This window comes from Prionailurus bengalensis, chromosome B4 (genome assembly GCF_016509475.1).
Source record: "Prionailurus bengalensis isolate Pbe53 chromosome B4, Fcat_Pben_1.1_paternal_pri, whole genome shotgun sequence".
NCBI lineage: Eukaryota > Metazoa > Chordata > Mammalia > Carnivora > Felidae > Prionailurus > Prionailurus bengalensis.
Genome location: NC_057358.1, coordinates 133,096,775 through 133,107,328, shown reverse-complemented (window position 1 = coordinate 133,107,328; position 10,554 = coordinate 133,096,775). Strand labels below are relative to the sequence as shown.

The window sequence follows — 10,554 nt, the reverse complement described above, 5'->3', positions numbered from 1 at the left end:
GGAGGCAGTGGCGGGATGGGGAAACGAGGCAGTGATCGAGGACGTGCCAGCTGAGGGGTCAGGACTTCCTCTCGCCGGCAGCCTGGAGCCCTGGAGAAGGGGCCCCTGGGTCTGTCTGGTGGGAGCCCCGTGCTGGCTGCTGGGAGCTGTGGATCAGAGGAGCTCATACTGGCTCTGGGAGGTCTGTGACCATGCAGGGGCACCCCAGGTGCTGAGACGCCTTAGCAGGCAGCAGAGTGGGCGATCCGGAGAGGCTCGCGGCAGGCAGAAGGGCCGGCTTGGTGATGGGTCGATGGTGGCAGAGGCAGAGGGAGGAGTTGCGGCCAGCATCCTGGTTTTCAGGAGGGGCTGGGTGATTGGGGAAGGCCATCTCGGGGTTTGGGACACATGGGGTCTGAGGCGCCAGGTGGGGGGATCCAGCAGCTCTGTCTCAAGGGGCTGGGAGAGGAGGGGCTGAAGCCAGGGGTCCACAGAAGCCAAGGTTCCCTGGGGACCTCTCAGCCCGGGATCCACAGCTGGGCGGCTAAGCCAGGCCTCACAGGTGAGGGGTGAGGCTCAGGAGGGGCAGCCCGCTGGTCCAGGGCCCCAGGGTTCAGACAGGTAGAAAGTGGGGGTAAGATCCCTCTCTGGATGACGGCAGGCAGCCGGGAGCTGGGGCCAGGCCTGCTCTCACAGATCCGGGCACCGCAGCAGGTGTTGGGACCTGCACTCAGGTACACTCGCTGCACCTGTGCATACGCCTCAGGTTCACCACCTCTCCCTGCACCCCCCGCTTCGTCTGCAGGGAGGCAGATGCCCAGGTAGAAAGGCCTTTCGGGGGTGCCCCCGCCTCGAGACACCCAGAGCAGGGAGAGCCTAGTGCTCTGAGCAGGTTGGCAGTCAGCCTGGAGCACCACGTCCGGCTCCCTCGGAGGAACCTGGACGGTGGCAGATTTCGCTATTATCTCCGAGAGCGGCAGCGGCCACCGGAAAGGGATCACAAGGCAAAAACGGGGGACACGGGGTGAGAGGACAAAAGGTAGCCTTAGCTCACCCCCATTCTTCAGAGTGGGCAGGGCCTCAGAGACGGAGGTGCTGCCCTGAAGGTCACACCCAATGCCCCCATGTCCCTGCCCCGGCCATGCCCCCAGGGAGAGAAAGGATACATGCGGGGGACAAGAGGCCCAGACAAGGCTGGTGGGGATGGGCAGCCCCTCTCGCCACCAGCTTGGCTGTTCTGCTCTCAGCCTGTGGATGTCCAGTCTCCGGACTTCTCTGGGCCTCTTGCCTCATCTTGGAGGGCAGCTGTGACAGTTGCCCATCCCAGGGACCACACCCCAGGCCTGGCGTGTTCCCTCCTCCCGGCAAGTACACAGCAGTCTGTCCTTTCCTGCTCCTAGGCAGGTGGGTCACCCCCACCCCTGGATCCCAGAGTTCAGGCTTGGCCAACCAGAGCATGGCATCTCCATAGCACATACCCAAGTCAGCTGATGAGATTCCATGGACTTTGCCAGACTGTCAGGGAGAGAAGCTGTCATTCATCTGGGGATGGGTAGACAGGCCCTAAGCCTGGGCTGCTGCTGGCCACTAGGGGAGGAGGGGAGCAAACATAGAAGGAAGCTGATCCAAGAGGTGAAGAGAGGCTGTGTCCTATTAACATAGTTGGAGCCCTTGATCCAACTATACCTGAAGCCGACACCATCTCTGGGCTTTTTAGCTACTTGAACCACTAAGTCGTTTCTTCTTATTTTTTTGTTTCCTCTCCTTTTTCCTTTTCTCTCTCTCTGGCTCTTCCTTTTATGCTTAACACTCATTCGAATTGGGTTTTTGTCCTTGCAGCCGAGAGAGTCCTAATAAGATCCATAATATGAATTCAGTTAACAGTACCAAAGGTGAGTAGATTACTCCCACACAGGCCCAGCATCTTAGCTACGGAATCAGAGCAGGAGAGCCAGGCTCTGCCCCCTCCCCAGCCCAGTAGACCTCAGCCATGGGAGGACCTTTCCATGGGGGCATTTTTTCTAGGTCCCAGACACCCTAAGCCCCACAGCTTGAACATGATGGAGGAAACCTATCACCACCCCACCCCTGGGAACCCCCCCAGCTCGACACCCACCCTGCTACAAAAAGAACAGCACAGACACGTAGAAAATTTCTGAAATAGGCTTCTGGGTTTTTATTCAAAACAACACGGTGGGAGCTGCCACTTGGTTTCTCTATGCCCGGGCCATCTGGGCCAGCAGGGACCAGCGCCGTCAGCAACCAGGAGGGAAGTTCATTCACACCATAGAAACTGTACAGCGACTGGGAGTGCGATAGTCACAGCGGCAGGGCCAGGCTGAGGGCTTCCTGGAGGAGGCGCCCTCCGCCTCCTCTCCAGGCCGCAGCTAAGCTGAGGCTCCACCAGGAACACTGATTATTGCACAAAGACAAAAAAAAAAAAAAAAAAAAAGTACGTGTATCTGGGCTAAAGAGCGGCTTCTAAGACCCCAAGCCCTTACACAGCGCAGCAAAGAGGGCCGGAGGTGGCCCTGGACACAGAAGGCTCTAGGGGAAGGATCTGGCGGGAGGACGGGCCAACGGGCTGAAACCGTGCACGCTTCATCCTTTAGGGGGCCGCCAGGCGCAAAGGCGGCCCAGGGAGGGGACAGGAAGAGGGTTTGACCACGGCAGGCCACGGCCCCTTCGGGTCTTGGGTCCATCTGTGGGGGTGCCGAGGCTCCCGCCAGCCACCACTCCACAGAGCCCCGCGAGCAGATGGCTTGGGGTGCCGGCACCAAGTTCTCCGCTCTCCCCGGGGCCAGATCTGTGCGACTTAGGGTAAGTTTGTGCTTTTGTGATGAACAGGTCGCAGAATCAGGAGGGCAGAGGGACCATCCAGCCAACCCTTAACCATTTTGGCTTGTCCCAGCCAGGCAATCACGGCTAATACCCTAACTCCTGTACACAGGAGCTCACAGGAACAAAGCCAAGCGCCTGGGAATAGCATCTGGAGCACTCCAGGAAGAAACGCCATCTCCCGTGACCTCCCCCCCCCCCCGCCCCGGCCACCCTGGTTAACCAGGTTAACCTGGTGACACTAAGGAAGCCACTTCCCCGGTCTGTGTGTGGAACAGCAGCACATGCGGCTCAGGGCCGCCGTGCGGGTTAAAGAAGATGACGCCTGGGCCCAGAAACTGGACGCTGCTGACCAGCACCGGATGCCAACCCTCGAACCCCAGTCTGTCCTCCACTCGGCCTTTCCGGGTCCCACGTCCCTCTTCCAGGTTCCAGCACACGCCCGTCCAGGAACATGTGGACAGGCACGCTGTCTCCCCTCTGGCCGCGATCGCTCAGGGCCAGAGCAGTGCTGGGAGGGAGGGTGAGGCAGAGCTACCTGTGACCTCTTCTGCCCTGGAGGGGCACCCCGTAACAAAACAATCAGCACGGCAAGGGAGGCGGCACAAGGCTCCTGGAGCGGGCAGCTTGGGGGGCGGGTCCGGCCTCCCCCACCAGCCGAGGAGCCGGCAGGAGCAGGTGCAGACAAGACCCCTGGGGTCTACACGCTCCCTGAGCGGGAGGGCCCGGCCGACCCCTCACCCCGGAGGCCGCCATCCTGGGAGGGGGGTTCCTTGCTTGGGCGTCACCTTGGCGTCCTCATGGCGGCCCACCGTCCGCGCTTCTGGGTGAGGACGGCAAAGCTCCAGAGGCTCCAGGGCTCACCCTGCGCCACCCCCCACGCCATCTCCGAAGGGAAACGCTTTACAGACCGCAAAGCTCGAGCCACCCATTACCTCCTCCCTGGGCTGCAGCGTCCAGGCCCCAAGTGCCCAGGAGGGACCGGAGCCCATCCAGGCAGCCAACCGCCCAGTACCACTCGCCAGCCTGGCCTGAAGGCAAGTTCTTTAAGGTCAGGGTTTGGGAACGGGGCCCCCTCGGCAGGGCCCAGCAGAAGCCATTGAGGAGATCTCGCAAAGGCGAAGGGCCTGGTTATTGCTGAAGTGCAGTGTCCCCCAAACTTGCAGCCTTCCCCCTCCCCAGGACTCTGCCTGTCTGCAGACAACCTCCTCCACCACACTCCCAATGTCCTTCTTCAAAGTCGCCTTAAATCCATTCGCTTTTGAAAACTTTGCCTTGACCTAAGCAAGGTCTGGAAATGGTGGGTCCAATGTGCTGTTTATTTCCTAATAAATACTGAAATAAATGCGTAACTCTTCAAATAAAAGAAAAAAACACCCATCTGTGAACCCATTTGGGAAGCACTGCTATTTGAAACTTGATCTGTAGCCTGGGAAAGTGGTGGGGACAGGGGAGTGGGGCTGGTCCTAAGGCTAGGCAGGTGCCCCCGCCCCTGCTTAGAATCTTATCAGGTCTGCTTCTCCCTGAACTCCACAGGAGGGGGGCAGAGCTGCTCAGGGGGTCAGCGGGGAGCAGGACCTCTCAGAATGACCATGACCCAAGGTCCGCCTGGAGGGTAAAAGGTAGTTAAGTAACTGTCACTGACTGTCTGAGCCCAGGGGGCCCGCAGGGCACCCTGGCCAGCACAGACCAGGCAGGTACTCTTGACCTCCAAGCATCTCATGGCCTGCTTAATACCCTTTCCCCTTCCTCTCTCCTGCAGCCTCCGTGCCTGCCCTCGGCCTTCCTGGGGGCAAAGCCATGGCAGACCCCCACCCCTGGAAGTGCCCACTGGCTGAGCCCCCTGCCCAGCCTTGGAGCTGCCCTCCACCCCCACCCCTGTGCTAAGAAATTACAACTATTCACCCCTGATTTTCCTAAAGAAAGACGTCTAACTGGTTGACTAAGAGTGTGCTCTGGGGCATCTACAAAAGACTGTTCACAACAACTAGACAGTCAGGAACAAGACAGACACCCCAAAATACGTGGGGGGAGGATCTTAGCGGCGTTTCTTCTTTAAAGGAAAAAAAAACGCACCCTGAATTTCACCTCTTCTTCTGGGCCTGTCTCCCCAGCCATGGGAACTTCAGAGGCCTGAGAGCCTCTCCCAAACTACTCCCAACCCAGGGGAGACACCAGAAAGCTCAGCCATTATCATGCCAGCAGCCCCATCTGCCCTGGGGTAGGTTTGGCCTGGGTCCTAAGCATCAGGCAAAGGCCCTGTCCGGGCACCGGCCTGCACCCCCCAACTTTAGCACTTTCTGGAAATCATAAGCTCTCAGTAAAAAAAATAAATAAATATATATGTCTGTCTCTCTCTCTATATATGCATATATATATTATGTATATGCACGGGAAGGACCACGGCTGGGCCACGGCTGGGGCCACCACCGAGCCTCGGCTAACCCAGACCCTGCTCAAGCCCACCCTCTCGGCGGCCTGGCGCTGGCCGGCCCCTGCGCGACCCCCAGCTTGTGGCCGAAGTATTGCTGCCTGCCCCCCTGGCTCCTGAGGTAAAGAAGGTGAGACGGGGCGTCCGGCCGGGCCCCTGCAGCCTTCATCTCTTCCTCTTGCTGGCGGCCTCCCCCGGCTGCAGCTCTCCCGGGGCGGGCGGCAGCTCGGGCCGCGAGGGGGCCGGGCCCGGCGCGTCCTTGCTGCGGTCGGCGGCCCAGGAGGGGCTCCGGGCCAGGCCGCGGGGCCGCGAGGGGGCGCGCGGGCGGCCGGGGCCGGCGGCCAGGCTGCTGGTGCTGCTGAACCTGCGGGCGGGCGTGAGCCCCGGCGGCGGGGGCGGCGGCCCGAAGAGGGACGTGAGCGACAGGCTGCTGAGGGTCTCCGAGTGCTCGCTGCCCGCGCCCCCGCCGCCCGCGCCGCCCCGGCCGCCCGCGCCCTCCTCGTCCGAGGGGTCCATGGAGTCGTGGTGGGTGCAGCCCGGGCTGGTGGAGCCGCCGCTGCTGTGGCTGCGCTGGTGCGCCCGCAGCCCGCGCAGGGTGAAGAGGCCCCGGCCCCGCAGGCTGAGGCGGCGGCGGGCGGCGGGCGACAGGCCGGCCCGCGGGCCCAGTGCGGGGGCCGGGGGCCCCAGGGCGCGCCGGGGACTGTCGCTCAGGGTCAGGCTGTCCTCCAGCGTGGTCTGCAGGCTGCCGGCCGAGCTGCTGCGGCTGGCCTCCAACGACGTGTCGCTCCCCGTGGCCTGCAGGGAGGCAACAGGGGCTGGGGGCCGCGCAGTGTCCCCCAGCCCTGCCCCTCCTCCGGCGGCCTGCCCATCCCAGGGACACAGGCACGTTCAGCCCCTCCCGAGCCTCAGGAACTCCCTCCCGAATACGTCCAGGACCCCACAGCCTCTCCCCTCCACCACCCATCTGCGCTTCTGGGTGGTCCTCAAGGAGGTCACTGGCGGTGGCCTCCGACTGGGTTCCCTGCCCCACCGGGCTCCTCCGGTCCTCAGCTGGGAACCAGGGTCATTTTACTCAAATGCAATCACATCGGTCACACTGTCACACACCGTAGCCTCAGGGCCCCACCCCACCCCTCTGGGACCTTCCTTCCCACCAATCTCCCCCTTGCCTGCCCCCAGTCCCTAACCCCACCCCCCAGCCCCAGCCCCTGCTGCCTGGAAATCTCTTCCCCAGACACCCACATAGCTCACCCCACACTGCCTTCCCAGAGCCTTGAAATGCTCCCCGCAGAGCCCCTTCCCGATGCAACATCCTCTCTAGCATGCATCACTCTCAAATCGACTGTCCTTTTTATGCATTTATTTTGGCTTCCCATCTCCCCTCTCGCACCCCTGCAACACAGAAACTAAGCAGTCCAGCGTGCAGCCTCCCAGCCTAGCACACAGCCTGGCACAAAGCTGGGGTCAGCGGTGGGACCAGCGCCGTGCCCAGCTCGGCTGCTGTCATACTGTGTGAGCCGGGGCAGCTCCTGCTCCTCCCTGAGCCCCGGCACCCACAGAGCCTGTCCGCTCTGTGCCCTCTGCCTGCCCAGGAGGTGGCCCTGGCCAATGCTGTACAGGAGGTCCTGCAGGCCAGACCTCCCATCCCCCAGATCTGCCCCTCCACCTCCACCTGGACATCAAGGTCACACTCAGATGTTCCCCAGCAGGAGAGCCCCTGGAGACGGGGAGGCGCCCATACCTGCCGGAGGAGGGTGCAGTTGACATTCGGCGACCGCAGGGATGCCCAGGAGCCCTGCAGGGCAATCTTGGGGAGCGTCCCAGCGCCAGCCACCTTCTCCTGCCCTTTCTGGCTGGCAGACACAGCAGGGTGGAAGAACTCCGCAGGCATGGGCAGGAGCGGGCTGGAGGCATCCGGGGAGAAGGGAGTCGGGGGTGCAGCTGGGGAAGGAGGAGAGGAGGGGGGGGAGAGGGCTCAGGCTGGTGGGTCCCTGGACGCTGGGTTCTAGGCCCGCAGGCAGAGAGGGCTTCCTAACAAAATGACTGTGAGACCGTGGGTAAGTCTCCCTCTCTGAGAGTTGGTGTCTCCACTGCGAAACCCCTGTGACTCCTGGCACGCGCAAAAGCAAGCCTTTAGAGCCAGCGGACCCAGGCCCCAGGCCCCCTGGTTTCCTTCCTCTGCGAAACAGGGACCACAGGCCTACTTGAAGGGGTGGAGAGAAGGCTGTAAGAGCAGAGCCAGCTGTGGGGCTCCCAGCCCGGGACCAGGTGCACGGCACATGCCTGCTATGATCAGCCACCCTCTGAGGGTCTGGACACCCTCTGAGAGCCAAACCTGGGGACCCCTCTGGGAGGGCGGGCAGGGTGGGCACTGCACTGGATGGGCAGAGCAGACGGAATGCTGCTGGACCTGTCTGGTCTGCTCTGCTGGGGATGGAGAGGGGCAAGGAGAGGGTGAGAGGAGGGCTGGGGCAGACCTGGGGCAGAGCCAAGATGGCTAGACAGCTTGAATGCCCCCAGCCAGGGGAGGAGGGGTTCCTATTCTATATCATCTTATTATTTAAGGAACACACAAATGAATGATTAACTAAAGGGGATGGGATTTCATTCCATCAGAATGGCTCTTGGGTCCTGTGCCCTGACTTCTGGTCCAGGAAGCCTGGGGTCTGGGGTCTTGGTACCTCAACCACCAAGGTTGGTTTTAGGGAGAGTCCTTGGAAAAGTCACTCCACCCCCAGCTCCCAGAAGGCACTCCATGCCAGGCCTTCCAGAAAAGTACTTGGGGTGGGCCCAGGGTCTTGGGAGTCTCTCTTCTGCTGAGCTCCTCTCTCTGCCCTCTTCCCCAGCCAGTGCTGGGGAACCAGATTCCCATCACCCTCCAAGGGGACTAGAGGTGAAGGTGAACCCGAACGATGGACAGATGAACTCGGTCCTCTCCTCGTGCCCACAGCCCAGCCAGAAGCTCAAAGCACAAACACAGGATGCTGAAGGCGGGGCCGAAGGATACATTTCAGGACATTCTACAAAAGGGCTACTGAGGCCATGAGGCTTTCTGTTGTTCAACATCTCCTTCTGTGAGATCTGTGGGACAAACACCTCTCAATTTCAGCTCTATAAAATCACTATGATAATTTGGCGTCATTTTGGATAATTTTCCTTCTGTTTAATGAGAGCTTTGTGTGACCTGTTTCCCTTTTCACCACAGCTCCTAGGAGCTCACCATGAATCTCCTGGGCTTCTGGTATAACTGCTAACTCACCTCTCTGTATTATTGATCTTTTGTCATGGTTACCTCAGACCTGAGAGTCCCATCTTTTATTGTCAAGTACCCATCCGGTTCTTGCTGGACTCAATGTAATAGGCTGGGCAAAGACACTAAGGAAAGCACTCAGCCAGCCCCTCTGAAGCAGTCGCCGGAGACTGGGGCCGCGGGGAGCTGGTGGGGTCCCCACCCTCACCTCGGTCGCTCTCATGTTTCAGCCAGGACCGGACGGGGTTGGATGGGACAGTCTCCCTCTCCCACGGGAAGTTCTCAGGATCCGACGAGACGGCCGTGTTGGACAAGGGGAAGAAGCATTCGCCCCCCTCTCCTCCGTGCATGGGCTCAGGGGCATCCGGCTCACCCTACAGGAAAGGGAGGGAGACGGGTCAGGGTGGTGGAGAAGGGGACAGAGGCCGAGCCCGCCCCAGATGCCTTTACGCCCCTGCTCCATGGCCCGATGCTCGGGCCGCTCCCACTGCCCGAGATGGCCTTCTCGCCTCTTCCACCTGCCCACAATCGTCATCTTCTAAGACCCGGTGAAAGGGCCCCACTTCCAGGAAGCCCTCTCTGGTGTTCCAAGCAGGATGCAGTTTCCTGCTCCCTCACTCCTTTCTTGACCTCGAGACCCCAAGGGTCTTCCTTGTCTCTGTAGCCGAGTGCCTGGTACAGACCTGGGCCCCGTGTAGAAGTCAAGTGCAGGTTGGTGAAGGGATCAGAAGACAGGTGGAGCACTGCGGGGCCTCCCTGTGAGCACGATCTCTCGGACAGGTCCCTTCGCTTCCACATCCATAAATGACAGAGTAAACCCTCCTTCCTGGCTGTGGCGCCCGGAAGCTGCCTGGCAGTCCTTCCGGCACTCCCTAGGCCTTTCCTCAGCCTTGCAGGCAAGGTGACCCCCACCCAGCAAGCTCCTCCAGAGCTGCCTCAGTGCCCCCTTCCAAGGCAGATGGACCCCCCATGACTTCCTCTATGAGTCCAGAACAAAACCAGACTACACCCACCAAAGGCCAACCAGGCCCCAGAAATGGTGACCCTGACATCCTGTGTAGGGGAGAAGCACAGGGGTGCGGGGAGATGCAGGAAGGGGCTGGGTGGCTGTGGGGGCTGCAGGAGTTGTCAGCTGTTAGGGAGGGGAGGGAGGGCGCAGGGAGGGAGGGAACTAGAAGGTGGAGCTGATGGACGATGGCCCTGGGGACAGTGGTGCCAAACCCAGTCTGCCCTGGGGGCCTAGGGGAAAGAGCTCTCACGGGCAGGGCCACTGCACCCCTACCTCAGGCCAGGCAGTGCCCCTCCCCCTCCACAATTCTCTTACATCCCAGCCTCGAGGTCACAAGCCCAGCAGCAGACCCCTCCCGCCTGAGTCTGCAAGATGAACCCAGTGGCCCTTCCGGCTCTCCAGGCCTCCTCGGACCGCCGATCTCAGGGGCAGAAGCTGGGTACCGGCCCCAGGGCTGGCCTCCCTGTTCTGCCGTTGCAGCTGTGTGGGGTGCGCAAGCCGCCTCACTCCTTGGAGCCCCCATTTACTCAAGTGCGAAACGGGGCCAATCCCCAATACCAAGAATCGGGAGACAAAACCTGAGTGTAAGCGTCTGACACACAGTAGGCGCTTTCATCTGGTCCCACTCCCCTCCGTTCTCTGCAGCCTTGAGCCCCTACGCCCCATGGGTTTGTCCTGCTTGGAACAACTCCCATTAAATGAATAACAAATATCCAAATAGGGGCGCCTGGGTGGCTCAGTCGGTTGAGCGTCCGACTTCGGCTCAGGTCATGATCTCCCGGTTAGTGAGTTCGACCTCTGCATGGGGCTCTGTGCTGACACCTCGGAGCCCGGAGCCTGCTTCGGATTCTGTGTCTCCTCCTCTCTCTGCCCCTCCCTCACTTGTGCTCTCTCTCTCTCTCTCTGTCTCTCAAAAATAAATAAATGTAAAAAATAAATAAATAAAAATAAAAAATATCCAAAGAAACGAGCAGTGGCTGAGGCCACTGACTGCCATGACTGGGGCCCTAGCTGGGCCTGTTGCTGTGTGACTTCAGATAAATCACT

The 10,554-nt window shown here is 60.8% G+C and overlaps 1 protein-coding gene across 1 annotated transcript in view; it reads right to left on the bottom strand.

Moving 5' to 3' along the window:
• Positions 1-2,128: 2,128 nt before the first annotated feature.
• The window catches only part of CACNA1I (calcium voltage-gated channel subunit alpha1 I), a 115,724-nt gene continuing 107,298 nt past the window's right edge, over positions 2,129-10,554 (bottom strand). Inside the window, exons 35-37 of the mRNA XM_043562660.1 lie at positions 8,707-8,872; positions 6,990-7,189; positions 2,129-6,043 (exon numbers count right to left, since the gene is read on the bottom strand). Of these exons, the coding sequence (XP_043418595.1) occupies positions 5,414-6,043; positions 6,990-7,189; positions 8,707-8,872 (996 nt within the window). The 3' untranslated portion in view covers positions 2,129-5,413. The remainder of the gene's footprint in view (positions 6,044-6,989; positions 7,190-8,706; positions 8,873-10,554) is intronic.